General features: G+C 39.1%; 1 protein-coding gene across 1 annotated transcript; it reads left to right on the top strand.

Moving 5' to 3' along the window:
• On the top strand, window positions 7,805–23,116 carry SGO1 (shugoshin 1). Its single transcript, XM_003132070.4, has 8 exons — window positions 7,805–8,000; window positions 10,472–10,629; window positions 10,713–10,909; window positions 15,904–15,980; window positions 18,265–18,323; window positions 18,836–19,642; window positions 21,461–21,650; window positions 21,858–23,116. The coding sequence occupies exons 2-8, from the start codon at window positions 10,488–10,490 to the stop codon at window positions 21,973–21,975; spliced, it is 1,590 nt and encodes a 529-aa protein (XP_003132118.1). The 5' UTR covers window positions 7,805–8,000; window positions 10,472–10,487; the 3' UTR covers window positions 21,976–23,116.

Raw genomic sequence — 25,390 nt, 5'->3', positions numbered from 1 at the left:
AAGTTTGAACCCTCGTGTTCTGCTAGTAGGACTGCAAAACCATACAGCTGCTTTGAAAAGCACCCTGGCAGTTCTCAGGTGGTTAAATGTAGAATCACCATATGACCTAGCAATTCTCTTAGAGATATATTCAAGATAAATGAAAGCATATTCTCACACAAAAAATTTGCATAAATGTTTATAGCAGATTATTCATTGTAGTCAAAAATCAGAAGAACTGAAATACCTACTAACATATGAATGGATAAATAAAATGTGACATATCTATACCATGGCATATTACTTAGCAATAAAAAGCTATACAGGAGTTCCCGTCGTGGCGCAGTGGTTAACGAATCCGACTAGAAACCATGAGGTTGCGGGTTCGGTCCCTGCCCTTGCTCAGTGGCTTAACGATCCGGCGTTGCCGTGAGCTGTGGTGTGGGTTGCAGACGTGGCTCGGATCCCGAGTTGCTGTGGCTCTGGCATAGGCTGGCAGCTACAGCTCCGATTCGACCCCTAGCCTGGGAACCTCCATATGCCACGGGAGCAGCCCAAGAAATAGCAAAAAGACAAAAAAAAAAAAAAAAAAAAAAAAGCTATACATTATGCACATGTGCTTCATCATTGATGAACATTGAAATTGTGCTAAACAGAAAAAGTAAATCACAAAAGAGCACATATTGCATGAGTCTGTTATATGAAATATATAAAATTAACAATCTATAGAGACAGAAAACAGTAGTATCTGCCTAGGGTCGTGGGGGGGAGTTGGAGAGAAGTAGGGAATGACTTTAAGTAATTATGGGGTTTCTTTTTAGAGTGAGAAAAATACTTTAAAATAGACAGTGAAAATGCTGCAAATATCTGTGAATATACTAAAAGCCATTGATTTGTATTCACTTTTTTAAACAGGTGAAGTGCATGGTATGTGAATTATAACTCAATAAACTTGTTACTTATCTTTTTAAAAGTTACTTAGAGTCCCCTGGTGGTTCAATGGTTAAGAATCTGGTGTTTTCACTGCTGTAGCTTGGGTGGATGCTGTGGTATGGGTTTAATCCTTGACACTAGAAATTCTACATGCTGCAGATGTAGCCAAAAAAAAAATTTTAAGAGAAAAAAACCCAAAAGTTTAGGGGAAAAAAGGTAAATCATGAGGACACTTCATGTTGTGTTTTTATAACCATACCCAATCCATGGTATGGTATGGATTCCATGCCTCCCTATCCTCATTTCTATTTAGTGGCCATCAGTAATCTGCCCTCTATTTCTAAAATTTTGTTATTTTAAAAATGTTGTATAGGGAGTTCCCCCGTTATGGCTCAGTGGGTTATGAATCCAACTAGAATCCATGAACTTGCGGGCTTGATCCTTGGCCTCATTCAGTAGGTTAAGGACACAGCATTGCCAAGAGCTGTGATGTAGGCTGCAGATGTGACTCAAATCCTGCATTGCTGTGGCTGTGGTGTAGGTCTGCAGCTGCAGCTCCAATTCAGCCCTTAGCCTGGGAACTTCCATATACCACAAGCACGGCCCTAAAAAGACAAAAAAGAAAGAAAGAAAGAAAGAAAGAAAGAAAGAAAGAAAGAAAGAAAGAAAGAAAGAAAGAAAGAAAGAAAGAAAGAAAGAAAGAAAGAAAGGAAAGAGAGAGAGAGGGAGAGGGAGAGAGAGAGGGAGAGAGAGGAAGGAAGGAAGGAAGGAAGGAAGGAAGGAAGGAAGTTACATAAATGAAAACATACATGATACAACCTTTTTGGATTAACTTTTATACTCAACATAATTCCTTGGAGATTCATCCAAGTTGTTGCATGTATCAGCAGTTCTTTTCTTTCTATTTATTACCCTTGGTATGGACATACGATCATTTGTTTAACCATTCACCTATTGAACATCTTCTGGGATGATTCCAGTTTGAGGCTGTTAGAAATAGAACTTCTATGACCATTCATTACAATTTTTCGTGTGTAAAAATAAGTTTTTATTTCTCAGGGGCAGGAAGAAGTAACTGATAGAGCAATGGCTGGATTATATGGTAATCACACATACAGTTTTTAAGAAACCGCCAGCTTTCCTGAGTAGCTATATCATTTGACATTCCCACCAGCAATGTACAAAGGATCCATTAGTGATGTTCTTTATTTGTTTGGGATACCAGTCCTTTGTCACTTAGGTGCTGTATTAGTTTCCCAAGGCTGCTGTAACAAATGACTATGAACAATGTATCTTAAAACAACAGAAATGTATTCTCTCACAGTTCCAGAGGTTAGTGGTCCAAAATGCAAGTAAGGGCAAGATCACACTCCTAGAAGAAAAGCCATATTTTGCCTCTTCCAGCTTTTAGGAGCTATTGGCATTCCCAGTCTCTCCGCCACTGCTCTCTCTGTTCAGCCTTCACATTGCCTTCTTCATGTGATTGCCTGGTGGCTGCATCGTTCCAGTCTCTGCCTCCAACTCCATGTTACCTTCTCTTCTCTGAGTATTAATTGGTCAAATTTCCCTCTGCCTTTTTCTTACAAGGGCACTTGTGATGGCATTTAGGGCCCACCTGGATAACCCCAAGTAATCCCCTTATGTCAAAATCTTTACAGCTACAAAGACCCTTTTTTCCAAATAAAATTACATTTACAAGTTCCAGGGATCAATACTTAAGTATTTTTAAGTAATGGCTATTACTTAGTATTACAGGTAGTTAGCAAACATTTTTTCCTAGTCAGTAGATTTCTATCACTTTTTTTTTTTTCTTTTTCAGCTGCACTTGAGGCATATGAAAGTTCCCTGACCAGGGATCAAATCCGACCCACAGCTGCAACCTATGCCAAAAATGCGGTAATGCTGGATCCTTAACCCACTGTGCCATAGCCAAAACTCCGTATCCTTTTTAATAGGCTCTTTCGCAGGTCAAAAAATTTTTTGAAGAGTTAAAATTTATCAAGATTTCCTGATATTGATCAGGCTTTCGGCATCCAGTGGATTATTTTTTTTAAGATGGGTTATTTGAGAAGCAAATAGGCGAGACCCATCTATCTTGGCTGAAGAGTCACGTCTGCAATCCATGTAATCCATAAAGACAGTCATTACAAGGACACATGTAGGCTGGAATATAAATTAAAGAAAATTTATTGATGGTGCCTTTATGTATGAGGGCTTTGTTGGCAAGTGGACATTATAACACAGACAAAGCTATATTTTAAAGGGCAAAAAAAAATTGACTTTTGCCACTTTAGGAAAAAAACCTACCCTAGCATTTTAGTAGCAAAGGAGTCAGAATCAAACTGAATCTTGAGGAAAAAACTGAGTAATTCTAGATGGATTTTGAGGAAAAAACAGTAATTCTAGATGGATTTTGAACAAAAGAAAAAAATAGTCATTAAAAAATACCATTACAAAAATCGATGAAATTTGAATATAGATTATAGATTAGGTAATAGCATTGTATCAGTGTAAAGTTTTCTAATTTTGATCATTGTGCTGAGGTTATGTAAAAGAATGTGTTTTTTTCCTAGGAAATACATGATAAGGTTTTTGGTGACACGAGAACTCTGTCCAACTTAGTTTCAAATGGAATAGATCTATTTCTGGGTGGAGACAGGAAGGCAGATCTCTCTCCAAAAAGGGGTTTAGAACCTAAGTGGTCAAGAGGGTGGGTAGCCAGAGATGACCAGGTGCCCTAGACTTGGTCACTAACCACACTGGTTCTCAGATTTTGCTGAATCACCTAGCTTTTGGAAATCCCTAGTGCCTAAGCTTCACTCTATCTCTCTAGTCACCAAATCAAGACATCTGGAGGTGAGTACTAGATAGAAATTTTCAACATCCCCAGGTGATTCCAGTGTAATGCATGAGAATCAGTGCCTTAGAGTTTTGCTCCTCAAAACATGCTCTGTAGATCAGCAGCAACACCTGGGAACTTGTCAGAAATGCAAAAATCTCAGGACCAGACTCACATCTAGTGAATCATAATCTGCATTTTAACAAGATCCCCAGGTGATTTATGTGCACATAAAAATCTGATAAATACCAGAACCACCTGTGGAACTTAACAAGGGTGCGAAAAGTCCAGGGTCATGGAAGTAGAGTAAGGCCTGTGCCTCTGTGTTTTTACCAAGTTTCCTAGTGAAAGGGTTTCAATATCTGGCTATCCTAGTCCATCTCTTAGGTAAGGCAATACCTCCGCTCAACATGAAGTTCTATGCTCCCAATCTGACAGTTAGTTAACCATTGTTAAAAGGGATAATTCGCTATTTAATGTCCTGCTAGTGAGGCAACAGGCTAATGTACAAGTGCCTTGAGTTTTGTTTTTACAATAATCCCATACTAAATCATGCCTATTGATTAATCAGGCTATTAATAAACACCACCTTTCTATTTGAGCAAAATAGTATTTTAAACACAAAAATACTGGAAAATAATGTTAGCATTTTTCTCCTGTTGTTTCACATTTCCCATGTAAGCAGCCATGCTCAAGTAACAGCACTTCCATAAATTATCTAAGAAAATAGTGGGATTTTGCAAATGTGTAGGTATCTCTTGCATATTCTAGAAACCATATTCTGGTTGTCATACCTCCTTTTCCTATTGCCTGTTTCCAATGCCTGCTGTCCCCACCCTACTCTACACATGGTACTGTCTTAAGGCAAAACTGACCTTTTCTTAGACCACATTTCCATTCTAGTCTTTCATCAGTTTGTAGAGCAAAGAAAGAGCCTGTTTATTTGAAGAAAGGTGTTCACAAAAGAAATTATAAAATAACATTAAATGGAATTAGAATTTCCAAAGATAATCCATGATGTAGATACTTTATATTTTCTATAACAGAAATGAATATTAAATAAGCATGCTTCTCATCAAAATGCATAGAATTGGTTTTGCACAGCAAAGAAAACCATGAAAAACAAAAAGACAACCTACAGAATGGAAAAAAATGTTTCAAATGATGCAACTGACAGGGGTTTAATCTCTAAAATATACAAACAAAAGCCAACAACCCAATGGAAAAATGGGCAAAAGACCTGAATAGACATTTCTCCAAAGAAGAGAACAAGCACACACAAAAAAATGCTCAACATCACTGATTATTAGAGAAATGCAAATCAAAACCACTAGGAAGTACCACCTCACACCTGTCAGAATGGCCATCATTAATAAGTCAACAAATAACAAATGCTGGAGAGGGTGTGGAGGAAAGGGAACCCTCCTGCACTGTTGGAAGGAATGTAAATTGATACAACCACTACGGAAAACAGTATGGAGATACTTCAGAAGACTAAATATGGAACTACCATATGACCCAGCAATCCCACTCTTGGGCATATATCTGGACAAAACTGTCCTTGAAAAAGATACATGCACCCATATGTTCACTGAAGCACTATTCACAATAGCCAAGACATGGAAACAACCTAAACGTCCATTGACAGATGAATGCATCAAGAAGATGTGGTATATATACACAATGGAATACAACTCAGCCATAAAAAAGAACAAAATAATGCCATTTGCAGCAACATGGCTGGAACTAGAGACTCTCATACTAAGTGAAGTTAGGAAGAGAAAGGCAAATACCACATTTCATGCTTATATCTGGAATCTAATATATGGTACAAATGAACCTTTCCACTGAAAAGAAACTCATGGACTTGGAGAACAGACTTGTGGTTGCCAACGGGTGGCGGGAGGGGAGTGGGATGGACTGGGAGTTTGGGGTTAATAGACGCAAACTATTGCATTTGGAATGGATAAGCAATGAGATCCTGCTGTATAGCACAAGGAACTATATCCAATCACTTGTGATGGAACATGATGGAGGATAATGTGAGAAAAAGAATGTTTGTATATGTGTATGACTGGGTCACTTTGTTGTACAGTAGAAATTTTTTCCACTATAATGGAAAAAACGAAATATTTTAAAATGTATAGTATTGGGCATGTATGAATCAGAAAGTTAAAAAAATGAAAACCTGTATCAGAGTTTCCATTTTTGTGCACTTACTATTAATTTCACTTTAAAAAGTGAATGTGTGTAAATGTATAACTGAATCACTTTGTTGTACAGCAGAAATTATCACAACATTGTAAACCAACTATACTTCAATAAAACTTTTTTAAAAATTGGAGCTAGAGTGTATTGGAAAATGAGACCAACTAGTATAATTAAAGGCACTTAAATACAAAGATTTTGCTTTTCCTCCACAGTATCTATCGTAATTTGTCATTGTGACATCATTCAATGTTGTTCTAAGCAAAAGAAAATTTAAAATTTCAAACATGCACATTTTACCATTCATCTTTACATTGCACAATGCCAGTTTAAATGCAAATATATGAGCATTTAACTTGCTTGTGCAGAATCACCAAAATCACATAATTCATATTTCATAGCTCTTACATGTATATATAGTTCGTTCTTACCTAACAGAAGAAATGCTGCACAAAAACTGTTTATATTTCATTTCTTTATATGTGCATATTCTACCAACACTTTCTTACCTTCAGTTTAGGAATGAGTAGAGATGGACTGAAAAGAAATTATGAGCTGTCCTATCGTTCATTTTCCTATGTCATCATTTTTAAAGTGGTTAGAAAATAGAAAACAGTAGCATTCCTCAGGTATTCATATTTCATAGAACACCATTGCCATGCTATGTCCAAAGCAAGTTCTGGTTCAAAAGAAACCGGAAAAGCCTCTCAGGGCTTTCAGCACCCCTATATCTCCAATTAGAGAGGTACCGACTGATATGGAACCTGCCCACAGAATTCCAGGAGACCCACAGAGCATTTTCAAAAGAAAATTCAGAGAAAGTCACTTGATGTGAATGTTTTACTAAGAAACAAACTGCGAATCAGGAGACCTCTAACTAGAAGTGATTAGAAACTCTTCGCTCAGCAGTTACAGCTCAGTTCATAAAGCCTGAATGAGGGAGTCCATTTTCGCTGTTGTTGCGACTGGTTACCAGAAACTTCTACTTTTTTTGATTAGTAGAATCATTATACTTGTTTGGAGCTCATTGGCTACAACCCAAACACTAATATTAGCATGTTAGCGATAAGGTCACAGAAACATGAAGAATTTTTACAGCTTAAATTTTGTTTTAAAGTCAGAGCCAGCACTTTAGGGAAATCACTCTGACAACACAAGCTAACCGAGCCTGCCATCAGAACAGGCACTGGTACAGTTAATAGAAAAGGATTAGGTAGTTGTCTAGAGCATGGAAAATAGTGGGGTGTGGACCTGAAAATACTTAGAAAGTAGAATTGACAGGACTGGGTAACTGGACGTGGAAAAGCTAAGGGAGAATAATCAATAAGGAAAATTCCCCGGGCTTCTGGGCAGGTAACTGGACGGGTGGTGCCACTTCCTGAGGGTTAAAGAAACAAAGGTAGTTGGGCAAAGAGAAAGCAGCTGGAGCTGAATATTTCAAATATCTGCAACTTCGCTAATAAAATTCCTTTAATCCAAAAACGGGTCCCTATTTTGGTTTGAATATCCCTTTAGCTGCCTCCGGGCTGCAGGCTGACAACTAGGAACATTTTTCTCACAAGAGGGAGCCCTTGCACACCACCTCGAAGACCGGCTGCAGTACGACTAAAGAAACAGGAAGCTTTGAACGCCCTAAAACACCCGTCCTTAAAGGTGTCGGAGAGGCTCCACCCCAAAAAGCCAACAACTCGGAGGCGGAGGCGAACTGAGCCGACGGGTTGACTCTGCCTGACAACTGGCTCCGCCCTCCCGGAAGGGGGGGCGGGTGCCCGGATGTGGGTTCTCAGCAGCAGTGTTTCGCGCGAGGCCGCCGGGCGGGGCGGGGTTCTGCCGGCTCCAGAGTGTCACGTGACCCAAGCTAGCCAGCCAATGGGTGAGCGCGGCGGAGAATTTCGAATGTGATCGTAGCAGTCAGCGGGCGGCTAGAGACGGTGCGGGAGCCTTGCGGGGCCTGGAACTCACGGCGCGCACGGCAGACAGCCTCGCGGAGCCTTGGAATGTGAGGAGGAAGGCTACAGCTGTGGCAGAAGCCGTGGCCAAGGTATTGTGGTGGACGCCCCCGCGGGAGGCGCGTCTCCGGGCCTCTTCCGGCAGCCCCCACCTCCCGCCCCGCTTTCTCGGAAAAGAAGGGGTCGCAGGTTTTTCCGGCGTGGCGCTGGGGGTAGTGACCCCTGTCCCCCTTCCCTCGGGACGTCCCTGTGGTTCTGAGTTCAATGGCGAAAAACTCAGGCTGTGAAGTAGGCCTGAACGGTTGCCTTTCTCTGTTCGGCCACCCGACCTGGGCTTTTCGATGCTCAGTTTCCTCTAATGTTAAATGGAGACCCAAACCTCCCGCCTTGCCGAATTGTGTGATTTAAGTGATGTGTAAATAAAGCGTTTTCAGTGACTAAAAGCCCCAAGTTCAACATCAGGGCACACACTGGCAGCTCTCCTGTGCAGCGCCATAACGTTGACGTCCCTTTCTTTTGATGTTTCTCTTACCCTGGAGAAGTGTCCTGTGCGGCTGCCCCAGCAGCAGAAATGGTGAAAGAATTTTAGTGGATATCACATATTCTAGGTTCTTTTGACTCGAGACCCCTTACCCGAATACTGGACAGACGGAGACTACCCTGATTGTTGTCATTCATTCTTCCCACCACACCCCCTTTGAACACCATGGGCCTAGACAGGAATGAGGCCTCTGATGCGACAACTTTCTTTTGTTATATTAAGTTCATCAAATGGAATGACGAATATTTTTTAGATGTGCTTTGCTTTTTAAATACCTTATCTAGACTAACTCGGTTAGTTACCTAATCTGTATACTCTCAAACATCTCCAGGTTCAAACAAAAACTCCATTGTGTCAGGCTATTTTATACAACCCACTTAACACTAGTGCTTTAAAAAAAAAAAATTGTGCTTGCTCTACTGGAAACATCCAGTATATATTATATCTACATTGGAAGAAAGAAAATATTTAAATGAAATGGACAATATCTATATTAAAGACCCCAGAGTAAAATAAGGAAGGCCTGGAGGAAATACTCAAGAAAATATAAGGTTCAGGAAAATATTTGACTAACTTAGAGGAGATAAAACTATCCTTTGTAGTGAAAGTTGTATATGGATGGTTGTCAGAAACAGGAATTATATTTTGCAATTTTAAGATCTGCAAAGTACAATCTAGGGCAAAAGATGTTCATGAAAAGTAGTTTGACATACTTAGTAGCAGAATACTGAAGCATGTCTGAGTTGCAGCACTGAAAGATTTAAGCATACTTAACGTACTCAATAGCACAGTCCACTGGCAGTGCATTTTTCTACTCTATATAGAACAATAATTATATCATGTCTTATCTTCTGTATTCATAATTGACTCGGAGTTAGCAGGCCTGAGTTTTAGAAATGACTGAGACAACTGGCATGTTCCTGTGCCCCAGTTTCTGCTTTTTCTGGCCCTGATTGTTATAGCCCAGTACCTATGGAGATCACCTGACTTTCTTGGGCATGTGTGCATAGCTTATGTAACTGGAAAGCAAGGCTTATATATAAGATTGCCTCTGAACTAATGCTTTACACCTAAGTAACCTGAAAAGTTGGTCATAAATACTGTTTTAGGGAGTTCCCGTCATGGCTCAGTGCTTAATGAATCTGACTAGGAACCATGAGGTTGTGGGTTCGATTCCTGGCCTTGCTCAGTGGGTTAAGGATCTGGCGTTGCCATGAGCTGTGGTGTAGGTCACAGATGCTGCTCAGATCTGGCGTTGCTGTGGCTGTGGTGTAGGCTGGTGGCTACAGCTCTGATTAGACCCCTAGCCTGGGAACTTCCATATGCCATGGGTGCAGCCCTAGAAAAGACAGAAAGACAAAGAATAATAATAAAATAAATAAATACTGTTTTAGGGAATGTCAAAATATATTAAGCATTTCCCATAGTGCCTAGTATGTTGTAATCCCACAATGAGTATTTGTCAAATAATAAATAAGTGCGTGTAATAGAGTCTTTGGGTTGCAAATCCACATTTATGAAACCTTTGCTACAAAGTACCCAAGAGGATAAAATTATGCCAAAAGTAATAATGCAATTTATTTATTTAGTCTTTTTGTCTTTTTGCCTTTTCTAGGGCCGCTCCCACAGCATATGGAGGTTCCCAGGTTAGGAGTCTAATCGGAGCTGTAGCTGCCGGCCTACACCAGAGCCACAGCAACTCGGGATCCAAGCCACGTCTGCGACCTACACCACAGCTCATAGGAATGCCAGATCCTTAACCCAATGAGCGAGGCCAGGGATCACAACCTCATGGTTCCTAGTCGGATTTGTTAACCACTGAGCCACGATGGGAACTCCAGTAATAATGCAATTTAAAAGCTGCAAAATATGGATTATTACTAGGTTAACTATCTTCTTTGAGCTAATTCTAGTTACTGAGTCGCCAATCTATTTTTTATGAACAACCTGTATTTTCAATCTTGTTTTATATTTGATGATATCATCTCTTAGAAAAATTAAATATTTTTTATTGTTTTAAAGTCCTTACAGGCAGAAGATGGCCAAGGAAAGATGCCTTAAAAAGTCCTTTCAAGATAGTCTTGAAGACATAAAGAAACGAATGAAAGAGAAAAGGAATAAAAACTTAGCAGAGATTGGCAAACGAAAGTCTTTGATAGCTGCACCATGCCAAATAATCAGTAAGAGATTTTCATGCTGTCCTTTCCATCACCTTTTAAGGTTAGATTTAATAACTGATTAAAGAAAATTTATCCTCTTTTAGCCAACACTTCTACACTGCTAAGAAACTACCAAGACAACAACAGAATGTTGGTTTTAGCTTTGGAAAATGAAAAATCTAAAGTGAGAGAAGCCCAGGATATCATCTTACAACTGAGGAGAGAGTGTTACTACCTTACCTGTCAGCTGTACACACTGAGAGGAAAACTTACTTCACAGCAGACAGAAGAACCTGCTCAGGTATTTTCACACAAAGGCTGTTCAGGAAAAAAAAATATTAAAGCTGTGACTTAGTTTAGATCAGTTATTTCTTTAAATTAATTACTCGTAACTCTACTATTAGTGGCTTGATCAAAATATCTTTCCTCAGTGCTCCAGTCCCATTGTTGTATATGGCCAGTTTGGAAAGCTTCAAGTATATGGGTGATTGAGGCTTGTGTCACTTGCTTCTGAAAGCAGGTAGCAAGACAAGGTAAAAAAGAAAGTTTAGCCTCTTACACTGCTGGTCTCTTGAATGGTCAGCAGTGTGAGTCAGGGGTGGGGCAACTAAGCCAAAGCGCTGAAAGTGGTAGTGGGAGCAGACTAGTCCAAAAGTTTTGGTCGGTGCTGTAAATCTTACCTCTTTGTAGTTTTGCTACTTCCAGTGAGGTTTTGTCAGGACTACCTACCTTAATTGGGGAGATGGGAAGTTTTTGAGTGCTTTATGGAGAATTATTTCTACCTACCAGTTGACTAAATAAGGACAACTATACAGTAACTCCCAAACAAGAAATATCCTGAATATTTTGCTATCCACCTTTCAATCTGATTCTGTTTGTGTCCAGGGATCTATAGAAAGGCCAGCAAAACATGATGGATGTGGGGAAAGTTTGACTTAGGATCTTCTCTGGGTCTCATTGCACATTAATCCCTAAAAGAGTGATGGCAAGCCAGTTTCTCCTCTGCTCTTCCCAGAAGCTATTGCCAGGGAAACTACATGGGGCAGAGAAAGGAAAGAGCACTGGTGAGCATCGGGTTTAACCAGACAGTTTACTTCCTTCCCAGGTGTTTGCCATGCCAGTGAAGTCAGTTGTGTTTGCATCTAGACCAGGAGAAGAAGCCAGAGCATAGTGGTTAGGGTAAGGGTCTAAAATCAAGACAGGAAAGGAATTAAGTCACGTCTCCACTGACAGGAGGAGTCAGTGAAAGAGTTCTTGCTTCTCTGCAATTATGGTGATTCCATATTTTTTTCTATGTATGATATATAGACTCTGTGAGTGTATATCTGTACATACATATGTATATACACACATGCGATATGTACATTTATGATGTACAAAGATTAGATATGAGTTATTTTTTACCTTGACATGAGGTTTAGATTATTTAAGAATTTTTTTTCCTTCAGAACGTAACCTTTCCTGATTTTTTTTCTTTTCCTTGTTTAGTCCACTGGTGAGGAAAAAAATTTCTCCAAAGACATTTGTGGGTTTTTTTATTGGGTTTTTTTATTTTTTTTTTGTCTTTTCTAGGACCACTCCCTCAACATATGGAGGTTCCCAGGCTGGGGGTCTAATACGAGCTGTAGCCACTGGCCTACACCAGAGCCACAGCAACAAGGGATCCGAGCCACGTCTGCAGCCTACACCACAGGTCACAGCAATGCCAGATCCTTAACCCACTGAGCAAGGCCAGGGACTGAACCTGCAACCTCATGGTTCCTAGTCAGATTCGTTAACCACCACACCATGACAGGAACTCCTTAATTTTTATTTATTTATTTTTTTTGTCTCCAAAGACATTTGAATCTTCCACTTCTCTTTCCAAATTTTTGCTGAAATCACACAGAATGATGTGAAGTACTCAGTGAGATAATCACAGAAACAGTGGTGAAAAATGTTTGTTATTGTGGGTCTTTTGACATTTATCAATGATCTTTGAGTATTCATTAAAACACATTATTAGTTGCCAGGTTCCTAGCATTTGAAACATCAAAATTTGTTTTCTGCCACCTACTTGTGTGTGTCACTCATTCTCAATCATCATTGTACACTTGCGCATCCATATTTATCAAGTCAGTTTATCAGTGATAGAGAAGCTTAAAATGCTTAATAAGAAGAATGTTTTTCCTGACAACCAATGATTAGCTTGTAAGGATTAATCAAAGTAATTTCTTTTTTTTTAATTTAATTTAATTTTATTTTTTGGTCTTTTTTGCCATTTCTTGGGCCGCTCCCGTAGCATATGGAGGTTCCCAGGCTAGGGGTTGAATCGGAGCTATAGCTGCCAGCCTATGCCAGAGCCACAGCAACACAGGATCTGAGCCGCATCTGCGACCTACACCACAGCTCACGGCAACGCCGGATCGTCACCCACTGAGCAAGGGCAGGGATCGAACCCGAAACCTCGTGGTTCCTAGTCAGATTCATTAACCACTGCGCCACGATGGGAACTCCCAAAGTAATTTCTAAAATCCTGTTGTGGAGTTCCCATTGTAGGGGGTTAAGAATCTAACTAGTATCAGTGAGGATGCAGATTTGATTCCTGTCCTTGCTTAGTGGGTTAAGGTTCTGGTGTTGCTGCAAGCTGTTAAGTGAGCCACAGGTGTGACTCAGATCTGGTGTTGCTGTGGTGTAGGCCAGCAGCTACATCTCTGATTTGACTCCTAGCCTGGGAACTTCCATATGCCATACTTGTGCCCTCTCCCCCCCCCAAAAAAAAGCCTTTTGTTCCCTGAATTTTATAATGGCTCTTTTTGAAATTTTTGTTTATTTATTTTTTGCTTTTTAGGGCCATGCCTGTGACATATGGAAGTTCCCAGCCTAGGGGTCGAATCAGAGCTGCAGCTGCTAATGTACGCCACAGCCACAGCAACACCAGATCTGAGCTACATTTGTGACCTACATCATAGCTCATAGAGGCAATGATGGATCCTTAACCCACTGAGCGAGGCCAGGGATCAAACCCACACCCTCTGGATAATAGGTTCATAACCCATCGAGCCACAATAGGAACTCCCTTACAATGGATCTTTTAAGTATTTTTTATATCACTGTAGTTAAATAGTCTCCTTTATTTACCTTTAATAATAATACTAGTTTTAGAACATTAGCTATATTGTTAATAAATTTTAAACTTTTAACAAGATTAAATTTCTAGTTGTTTCTGATGAACAGTTTTAACTTACTCATTATAAAGTCTGTATATTATATGTGCATCAAATTTCAAAAAACAGCTGAACTGAACTAGAATGATTTTTAAGGGATCTCCACATCTGCCATATCTGTCCACGCTGTGTTCTCCATCTCCCCTCTTATTCCACTGACAGAAGTGTCTGTTCCTATCAAAGCTCAGTCTCTCTCCTTATGTGTCAGACTGCCTTCTTCTCATCTCCTCCAGCACTCTTTTCCTGAATGGTCGCACCCTCCTCTAGCATGTATCTCCCTCCACTGAATCGTCCCAGCTGCATACAATGTGCTTTAGTATCTTTCACCTTAAGAGGAAAAGAAAACAAGTGGAACCTCTCCCAGTCTCACATCGCTTCATCTCATTTCTTTGCTTCCGTTCACCGAAGAACTCTTCCAAAGAGAATAGTGCATTTACTCTCCTTACTTCCTCAGTTTCCATTCACATTTGGACTTACTCGTATATCAGGCTTTCATCCCCACCATTCTATTGCCAGTGTGTGTCAAGGTCCCCAAAACCTCTGTGTCCCCAAATCCAGTGGTTACTTCTCATTCTTGTTATTGTTTCTTGTATATGTTGTTTCTCTTTCTTGTTGTTTCTTATATTTTACTACAAAAATAATATACATAATTCAGGAATTACTCTTTGCTGGAAATACTTTGATCCTTAAGTTTCCTTGTTTACCTTCCTTCTCTCCTTGTTTACCTTTCTGACTGTTCCTTGTTCATCTCTTTACTTTTTTTTTTTTGTCTTGTTGTTGTTGTTGTTGCTATTTCTTGGGCCACTCCCGCGGCATATGGAGGTTCCCAGGCTAGGGGTCAAATTGGAGCTGTAGCCACCGGCCTACGCCAGAGCCACAGCAACGCGGGATCCGAGCCGCGTCTGCGACCTACACCACAGCTCAAGGCAATGCCGGATCGTTAACCCACTGAGCAAGGGCAGGGACCGAACCCGCAACCTCATGGTTCCTAGTCGGATTCGTTAACCACTGCGCCACGACGGGAACTCTCTTTACTTTTAAATATCAGTTGTCCTAGGACCACCTTATCCCGCCCCATAGCTTTAAGTATTGTCTTGGCTCCAAGTCTGAAGCTCAGAACCCACACACAGAGTTACTGCTTGATGTAATCACTTAAATATTTATAAAGGATCTCAAACATGTTTTATATAGAGCATAACTCTTTATTTTCCCCCTCCCAAGAATATTGTGATCTTCCTTCCTCTATAAGTCTCACTCAACTGAATTAAATAGCCTACCCATTTGCTCAAGTGAAAACCATAAGAAGCTCCCCTCTCCCTCATTGTCCCTACGTCCACTCATATTCGACATGAGAACACTTTGTTATCCCAAAACCTTCCACTGGGCTCCATCTCCACAGCAATAGGATTCTAGACCAAGCTACCTCTCTGTCTTGCTTGATTTACTCTAATGACTTCCTAACTGCTTATGCCCTTGACCCCTTTCAAACCATGTTTCACACAGTGGCTAGACTGATCTTTTTCGAACTTCGATCATTTCACTTCCCTGCTTAATATTTAAGTGACTGCCCATCATTCTCAGACTAAATCCAAGCTCATAGCTCTCAAGGCCTGTGCATGCCCACCTCCTACTGTTCTTTTCAGTGACTATGTTCCAGCACCAGTGGCCTTTCTTTTCTGAACACAGCAAGAGTTTTCCTACATCATGACTTTTGTGTTTGCTGTTTCCACTACTTTATCTTCCCCCTGCTCTTTCAGTGGCTGGCTCTTACATTCTTCAGATTTCAGATGAAAGTCTCCCTATCTAAAAGAGCTCTCCAACATCAATTACTCTGTCAATTCACCTGAGTACTTCTTCATTGCATTTATTACTATATTTCTTTCCTTTCTTTTTTACCTTTTCTCTCCTTACACTAGAATGTAAGCTTTAAGAAGGTAGTACTTAATCTATTTTCTAGCTATAGACTCAATTCCTAGAACAGTCCTTGGCACCATAGTAGACTGTCGGTGAATATTACTTGTATAAACGAATGCTTTGTTGTGAATGTTTCAGTTGTACCAGTGTTTTCTTTGTTTTAATGCATTAACAGGACCAGGAAGTATGTCCCTCTGGACTGGACCCCAATAGTGACAACAACACCGGGGATTTGATTGTGACAGATTTACCGTTAGTATCGAACTCATTATTATGATTGTTAATACCAAGAAATATTTAGTTCTGTGATCCATTCATGACAGGAAATTGGCATCATATTGGCTCTTGTATTTGGAGTCTGATGTTCTTTCTAAGAATGCACCTAAAAAAATTTGGTATGTTGAAATTCTGTTCTGTATGGCCAAATCAAAGATTTCTTATATTTAGTTATTTTCTTTCTTTTTTCATATTTGGTTGTTAGGACCGCACTTGTGGCATGTGGAGGTTTCCAGGCTAGGGGTCAAATCAGAGCTACAGCAGCTTGCCTACACAACCATAGCAATGCCAGATCCAAGTTGTGCCTGCAACCTCCACCAAATCCTTAACCTGCTGAGCAAGGCCAGGGATCAAACCTGCGTCCTCATGGATACTGGTCAGATTTGTTTCCCCTAAGCTACAACAGAAACTTCTACTTATTTTCTTGATGACTAGTAATAAGAAGCTTCTCTTGAATTTTTTAACTATTCCCTTCAGTTATATTTTTCTTATATCATGTTTTCATTCTAAGAAGGATTGGTTATTCAAATGATGGTATTTTGCCAGTACTAAATAGTCTGGTTTAGAAAAGAAATCTAATAAAATAGCATATCTAACACAGGTGTCACACTGTCTTGCTAATCCACTTCATTCTTAAATACCATCAGGCCCCATATACCCTTTTCTTCTCTTGGATTAAGGGTAATTCGTTTGTTTATGAATTATTGAGGTATGATTACATACAGTAAAATGCATAGATCTTAACTATACAGTTCGATGAGTTGGATTAATGTATATACCTGTGACCCAAACCTGAGTCAAGGTACAGAGCATTGCCATCACTCTGGCCTGAGGTTTCTCAGTCTTAGCACTGCTGACTTTTAGGACCAGATCATTTTTTGTTGTGGGCACTGTGCTAAGCATTAATGAGATATTTAGCAGTGCCCTTGGTCTCTACCCACTAAATGTCAATAGCATCCACACACACAACACAGTTATGAGAACCAAAAGTGTCTCAGGACATTGCCAAATTTCCCCCAGGGTCAGGAGAGGTTAACTGTCCCCAGGAAGAACTACCTTAAACCATTCGCTCAGGTCTCTTCAAGCCTGTGCCTCTTTCCTTGCCAAAGTAATCACTAATAGAATTTCTAGCCCTGTATTAATTTTAATCATGAGTAGTTTTTAAACAGTTGAATGTTATAATCTGATGAAATATTTATGTACTGACCAAAAAGTAAGATAAGGTAATTAAGTTTTTATAAGATTTCTAAACTTGCTATTAATTGGTTACCATAAGTCAGTTACCTAATCCTGTACTTAAGTTATGATGTCCAGAGGGGGAAGTTCTCTACAGAATAAAATTATACGGAATAAATACAGAATAAAATTATAATTAGAATGAAACTGCCGTATTAAGGCATAAAGAATAGAAATGTCTTGTTCGTGAACCAAGGGGGGGCAAGATTTTTAAAGAAAATGAACAGTGTTAACTTTAGAGGAGTCACTAGTTAAGCACCATAAAAGTAGGCACCAAAAAAAAAAAAAAAATCACAGCTTGGCTAATGATAAAGCAGGCTGCTAAAGAGTAATCAAACTGGTACACCTGAACTAACATTGTAAATTAACTATATTTCAATTTAAAAAAAAAAATTTTTAAAGTTGAAGAAAGTAATCACACTGAATTTCTTTAATATATTTTATAAGCCAATCTGATTTGTTGTTTCTCCAGTTAAATAAAAGTATGAGTTATCACATTTTTTTCAGGAGGAACTGTTCAATTTTATATATTAATTCCTCTAGTGGGAATTGAATGTCAGTGGTAACAAACAAACCTCCATGTAATCACCAAAAATGTTTTTCTTTTTTTGGTTTTCGTTGATACAGAATAGATGTACTGATTTATTTTATTTATTTATTTGTCTTTTTAGGGCCACACCCACAGCATATGGAGGTTCCCAGGTTAGGGGTCTAATCAGAGCTACAGCTGCCAGCCTATGCCAAAGCCACAACAATGTGGGATCCAAGCCACATCTGCGACCTACACCACAACTCACTGCAGCACCAGATCCTTAACCCACCGAGTGAGGCCAGGGATCAAGCCCACAACCTCATGGTTCCTAGTTGGATTCGTTTCCACTGCACCACAACAGGAACTCCAGATGTACTGATTTAGAATGGAATTATGAAATGATACTAAAGATAAAAACTTAGTTTTTAGAAAATCTTAAAATTTGTTTTTATTACATAATTTAAAATTTTTTTTTAATTGGTACTTTCTAAGGCAAGTTCCTCTTCAGGACGCTGACTTTCCAAGACAAGGAGAATCGTTCCAAACAGAAGGTAATTCGAGTGAAAATCTAAAAACACTGTTAAGGGCAAGATGAGATCTTTGAAACCAAGTAACAATTAAATTTCTCTATTTTTTTTAACCTTTTTAAATTTGCTTGTCTTCTACTTAGAGCAAATATCTGTTTATTTTACTCAGAATAGTAGGAGTTTTGAAATACATCCATTAATTTTGCCAAATTTGTAATCAGAAACCTTGGCTATAACTATGGCTGCAATTTACTGAGCCTACAGTATATTAAGCTCTGTGTTAGGCATTTTACATGCATTGTTTTATTTCACCCTCATTACAACCTTGGAATGTAGAAACAGACAGTCCCATTTTATATAGACTCAAAGAAGGAAGTAAATATTAAGCTGCTCCAGATTTTTATTTACTTATTGTAAATGTGGGGAAGCTACAGAATTTTTCATTCATTCCATTTTTAACTTTGAATTCTAAGATTCTTGAAATTAAAATTTCCATAAAGTAAAACCTTTTCTCATTTAATTTTTTAAATTCTCAGAGCAAACACTTACTATTTCTCAAGACAGACTAGGATTTGATTTGGATTCAGGTGAAGACAAGTCAGCAGATCATATATTACCTAGAACTGTATCTCTTCGTCGCAGTCTAAAGAAACACGTTAACGCTCCAAGTCAGTTCAATGCCTTGGATGATTTTGGAATCAGTTATTTGTCCAAACAGTCTTTGGAATTGGAAAGAATTGGATTTGTAGACCCACTTGCGAACGTGCACATACTTGAAAATGTAGGACAAAATGTTTGTCAATGGACTAAGGATGCAGTTAACTCATCACCAAAGCTAATTCACCCAGGACAATCTACTAAAACAGAAGAAGACATTTTAGATAAATCTGAACAAACTAAAAGTAAGCACGGAGATGCTCAAAGAAGAAAAAGAGAAGAGAAAAGAAAAGCTAACTGGAGAAAATCAAAATCTGTGTCAAAGTATAAAGGGAGCAAAAGTGAAAATAAAAAAACTCTTTCCAAAAAACAGTTGGAAAAATCTGTCACCTCCAATGATGCTTACAATTTTAATTCGGAAGAGGGTGTTCATCTCACTCCTTTCCGACAAAAAATGAGCAGTGATTCCAAAAGAGAAGAAAACAGCAATGAATCTGAAGTCAGCACCTGTGAATCAAGTTCAGGAGATGATTCTGATGACCTCTATTTGCCCACGTGCAAGTACAGTCAAGATCTCATTGGGGAAGCAGACAGGAGTCCAGTCACCAGGCCTCGATCTAAAAGAGCACTGAAACCTAAGGATGAGGAGGAGACAAAAGGTCCTAAGCCAACAAAATCTCCCACTAGTAAGTGATTTACTTGTTTACCTGCATTTAATGTTTATGATAAATGATCACCCGGGTGCTTATATACTATACTTACCATCTGTTTCTCTGGGGGAGGTTACAGACTTACCATCTGTCCCTTTGGGGAAGGTTACTATCTGATTAAACAGTGAGGGACTGGGGGTGGGGTGGGGTGGGGTGGGGTGGAAATCACAGTTGTATTGCTTTGACCTACTTTAAGCTAATTTAAATCCTCTTTAAGAACAAATACTACTTGTTATGAAGAAAGCATTTTTACTTTAAGTAAATGAAGCCTTTCAAGATGAGGAAAAACTTTTGTGGAGTTTAGTTGACTTAAAATACCTATTATACATTCCCCTGAAACTTCCCCTTGAAAATGAAATCAGACTTGAATCAAGTGACCTATAATTTTAATGGCTTTGCTTTGTAATCAACTTGACAGGAACCACAATTTAAATAGTTTTCATTTTAGTAAAGGTGGCCTAATAAGACCAAGAGAACCTTTTCCTCAATTGATGGGCTTAGTATTCTTTTGTGAGACATTTACAAACTGTGACTTAGAAAACACTGCTTTTATTAGATCAAAAAGTAGGCATGGTTTGGGAGTTTCCGTTGTGGCTCAGCAATTAACTGATCTAACTAGCATCCATGAGGATGCAGGTTCAATCCCTGGCCTTGCTCAGTGGATTAAGGATCTGGCATTGCTGTGAGCTGTGTTGTAGGTCACAGATGTAGCTTGGATCTGGCGTTGCTGCAAACTGTAGCATAGGTCACTGATGTGGCTCAGCTCTGTTGTTGCTCTTGTGGCGTAGGCGTATGCCTGCAGTTGCTGCTTGGATTATACCCCTAGCCTGGGATCTTCCATATGCCAGATAAGGTGCGACCCTGGAAAAAAAAAAGTCTCACTTATTTAACAGAATGAGTTTAAGTAGTTTTATAAGACTGTAAGAAGCCATTTGATGATAAACTTTGGAACTGAAAGAAATAGAGGCCTTGATGATTTTAAAGAGCAAGGTGTGACTAAATGAAATTGCGTAGTTTAATTCATTGTACCCAAGCTACCTTAGAAGAATTTTAGTTTTTTCTTTAATTTTTAAGAATTTTAAATTTTAGTGAGCTACTCTTTGAGTCAGTTCTTCACAGCTAGGCTAATTAATATTTCAAAGTTATCTGAGATAAAAAAAAGGTAAGTTTTTAGGGAGTTCCCATCATGGCTCAGTGGTTAACGAATCCAACTAGGAACCATGAGGTTTCAGGTTCGATCCCTGGCCTTGCACAGTGGGTTAAGGACCTGGCGTTGCTGTGGCTGTGGTGTAGACCGGCGGCTACAGCTCTGATTAGACCCCTAGCCTGGGAACCTCCATATGCCGAGGGAGCGGCCCTAGAAAAGGCAAAAAACAAACAAACAAAAAAAAAGTTTTTAAAAATCTATATTATAGGAGTTCCCGTAATGGCTCAGTGGTTAACGAATCCAACTAGGAACCATGAGGTTTCGGGTTCGATCCCTGGCCTTGCACAGTGGGTTAAGGATCTGGCGTTGCCATGAGCTGTGGTGTAGGTTGCAGATGCAACTGGGATCCCACGTTGCTGTGGCTGTGGTGTAGGCCAGCGGCTACAGCTCGGATTAGACCCCTAGCCTGGGAACCTCCATATGCTGAGGGAGGGGCCCTAGAAATGACAAAAAGACAAAAAAAAAAAAAAAAAAAAAAATCTGTATTATAAAATGCTGGATTTTGTATACATCTAGGATGTGAAATTGCATACAATTTTAGTTCCTGTGTTTATAGAAACCATATTCAATAAAAGTTGTTTTTGTAGGCACACTACCTGAAACTCACCAGTCATCTCACTTTAGCCTGAAGGACATCACCAATGTCCCCTTGAATCCTGCAGCGAAAACCAGAAAACTTTCTCTTTCTCCAAAAAATAAAGTAGAAAGCCCACCATTGTCTCTGCGTAAGCGTAGGTGCACAGCCAGTGTGAACTATAAGGAACCCACACTCACTTCGTAAGTATTTGGCTTGTGGGGACTCACTTTTAATGATACATGTGGGGGAAGTAAGGTCATGGAACAAGTCTTATTTACAATACACTATTTTAATAAAAAACTGAGATAGGAATGTTAACAATGGCTTAATGTGCAATAATTTCATACTGAGGAGTAAGTGAGTATTGGGATGCATATTATGCCTAAGAGTTCCTTTTATCCTTACAGGAAACTGAGAAGAGGGGACCCTTTTACAGATTTGTGTTTCTTGAATTCGCCTATTTTCAAGCAGAAAAGGGATTCCAGACGCAGTTCTAAAAAAAAAAACATGAAGCAAATACAATGAAGCGTCTGTCAGATGCTATTTAAATTCATCCTACACCCCCCTCTCTGGCGCCAAGAGAGAATCTGTAAGATACATCCAAGTGGATTGAACTACTGCCACAGAATATTCTCTTGAGAAGACTCTAGACTCTAGATCATGAACATTTCTTCAAAACGATACTTCAAATGTGATTTTTTTTCTTAAACCTTTAATACATTTTTTTTCTTTTAAATATAAATAATGGGACTTAAGCACTGTAATAGTTTAGATTTCTTGTACTGCCTAAAAATTTTAATTTTAGTCAAAATATATCTTACACCAACATTTGGAAGTTAATAATGTTTAATCAAGATGTTTTGATTAAAAGGCATCTTGATTTTTTGAAGACCGGCTGAGGATCATTTGAAACTCCTTATATAATATTTGAATAAAATCCTTGACATTCACTGTAGGGCATACCCTAAGCTGTTTGTGGATCCCTTATACAAATGGTATCATTGTTGTATTTGATTTTTCATATAAAATGTGTATGAGATCATGATTAGAGGATTGATGGTTGCTTAGGCTCAGGGACCAGGTAAGTGACTAGCTCTGAATCCTTAGGCCTAGTTGTACCTTGTGCAAAGTGATGCCTCAGCAAAATCACAAATGAATTTGTCATGGCCTTTCAGGGTAGTTCCTTGTTTGGTCAGAAGTGCCAAATGTATGAATTCGAAGGGCTTTTTTGTATTTTTGATCACATTCCTAAGTCCAGGGCAGTGTGGTACTGCCACAGGAGTGAGGGACGTTCAGACTCAAGGAAGACATGATTTGTTCAAGCTAGGTCCTTGGATGAAGTGAAGCCAGTTTGCAAACAAACAAACCTGGTACCAGGATGTAGAGTAGGCTGTGGTCAGAGCCAGAATGGGTCTGGCTTAGATTAAACTCTGCTCCAGCCTAACAAGGAAAAACCAGCTGATTTGGGGTCCTTAACTTTGCTTTTAGGTCCTGATATGATTTATTTTCCCAAGGTTGTTAATTAAAGAATCAAATTTTAAGTATTAAAAAAAGGGGGGAGCTCAGTGATAATTCAGTACTGAGAGTTTGAAGCCTATACTTGTATATATCTCTTTAAACTTTAAAGTTTTTCATTTGTAAAGAGCAATAAAGTTTGTATAAGATAGTGCTTGTGTTCTTCTTCTGTTCTTCTATATCAGAAGTAGACTGTCTTCTCTGGTCCTCTCTCTCCATTCTCACCCCTCTTGGACATTCCTCTACTGAGCCTTGGTTTTCTCTGTAGTCGTTGTCCCCATCACACTTCCCATCCTCATACATCTCTTCTCTTTCCACTTTTCATTGCAAAATCTCCAGATCCATGATCAACAACTTCTATTTTACTGGGTGGCTCTTCCAACACTGACCTCAAGTTTTCTTGACTGCATCTCCACATCTTCTGGCATTTCACACCAGCCACACCCCAAATCCTTTTTATCTGACCCAATTTTTCTATACCTGATGGAATTGTTGATTCATACGTCCTACTCTCTCCCATCACTATCTCTTGTTTTTCAAGTCATTTTTTTTCTAGTCTAGTCCCTTTACACCTGTTCCTTAAATTCATAGACACTCTAGAATGGTTGTCTTCATTAAGATTAAATACAATCTCAAATTTAATTTCTCAGTCACAGTTGCTACATTTCAAGTGCTCAATAGCCACGTGTGGCTAGTGGTTACTGTACTGTAACCAAGATTGTACCAACTCTCCTGACACAAGGAGTGTATCATTTTCCTAACAGCATTTTCTAAATTTCAATATTCTTTTTATATAGGTTTTTTTTAAGGACTGCACTCACGGCATATGGAAGTTCCCAGGCTAGTGGTCAAATCAGAGCTATAGCCACAGGCCTACACTACAGCTTATGGCAATACCAGATCCTTAAACCCACTGAGCAAGGCCAGGGATTAAACCCTTGTCTTCATGAATACTAGTCAGGTTTGTTACCTCTGAGCCACAACAGGAACTCCCTATTTATTTTTCTTTCTTTTTACAGCTGCACCTGCAGCATATGGAAGTTCCCAGGCTTGGGACAAATCAGAGCTGCAGTTGCTGGCCTATGCCACAGCCACAATGACAGCAATCCAGAACTCCTAATTTAACTGTCTCCCTGACCTTCCCCTTTGGTAACCATAGGTTTGTTTTCTGTGACTGTGACTCTGTTTCTGACTTGTAATTAAGTTCATTTGTATTGTATTTTAGATTCCACATATACGATACGATATGATATTTGTTTTTGTCTAGCTTGCTTCACTCGGTATGGTAATTTTTAAGCATCCTTGTGCTACAAATGACAAAATTTCACTTTTTTTTTCTTTTTTTTCTTTTTACAAACATACCTGCAGCATATGGAAGTTCCTGGGCTACAGGTCAAAGTGGAGCTGCATCTGAGGCCTACACACCACAGCCACAGTGACACTGGATCCAAGCCACATCTGTGACCTATGCCACAGCTTGCAGCAACATTGTATGCATCCTTAACCCACTGAACCACAATAAGAATTCCAAATTTTCACTATTTTTTATGGCCAAGTAATATTTCATTGTACATATGTAGCACTTCTTTAGCTATTCTTCTGTTGATGTACTCTCAGATTGTGTCCATGACTTGGCTGTTGTAAATAGTGCTGCTATGAACATAGGGTGCTTGTATCTTTTTGAATTAGAGTCTTTTCTGGATATATGCTCAGGAATAGGATTGCTCCATCATATGATAACTCTTATTTTTACTTTTTAAGGAACTTCCATACTGTTCTCCATAGTAGCTACACCAAATTACAATCCAAGCAAGAGTGTAGGAGGATTCCATTTTCTCCACATCCTCTCCAACAGTTATTATTTGTGGGCTTATTAATGATGGCCATTCTGACTGGTGTGAGTTGATACCTCATTTTTGTTTTGATTTGCATTTCTCTAATCATCATCAATGATGAGCATCTTTCCATGTGCCTAGTGGCCATCTGTATGTCTTTGGAGAAATGTCTATTTAGGTTTTCTGCCCATTTTTCATTTGTTGGTTTATTTTTGTTATTAAGTTGTATGTGCTCTTTATATATTTTGGAAATTAAGGTATTCCCAGTTGCATCCTTTGTAAATATTTTCTTGCATTTTGTAAGTTATCTTTTCCTTTCATTCATCATTTCCTTTGCTGTGCAGAAGCCTTTAAGTAGGTCCCACTTGTTTATTTTTGTTTTTGTTTCCATTTCTCTAAGAGACGGATCCAGAAAAATATTGTTGCAAAGTATTCTGCCTATGTTTTCCTCTAAGAGTTTTATAGTATCCAAACATATATTTAGGTCTTTAATCCATTTTGAGTTTATTTTTGTGTATGATGTTAGAGTGTTCTAATTTCATTCTTTTATATGTAGCTGTCCAGTTTTTTCCCAGTACCACTTATTTGAA

Source organism: Sus scrofa, chromosome 13 (genome assembly GCF_000003025.6).
Source record: "Sus scrofa isolate TJ Tabasco breed Duroc chromosome 13, Sscrofa11.1, whole genome shotgun sequence".
NCBI lineage: Eukaryota > Metazoa > Chordata > Mammalia > Artiodactyla > Suidae > Sus > Sus scrofa.
Note: the sequence above shows the minus strand (reverse complement) of the source record. Positions and strands in the feature narration are given on the sequence as shown.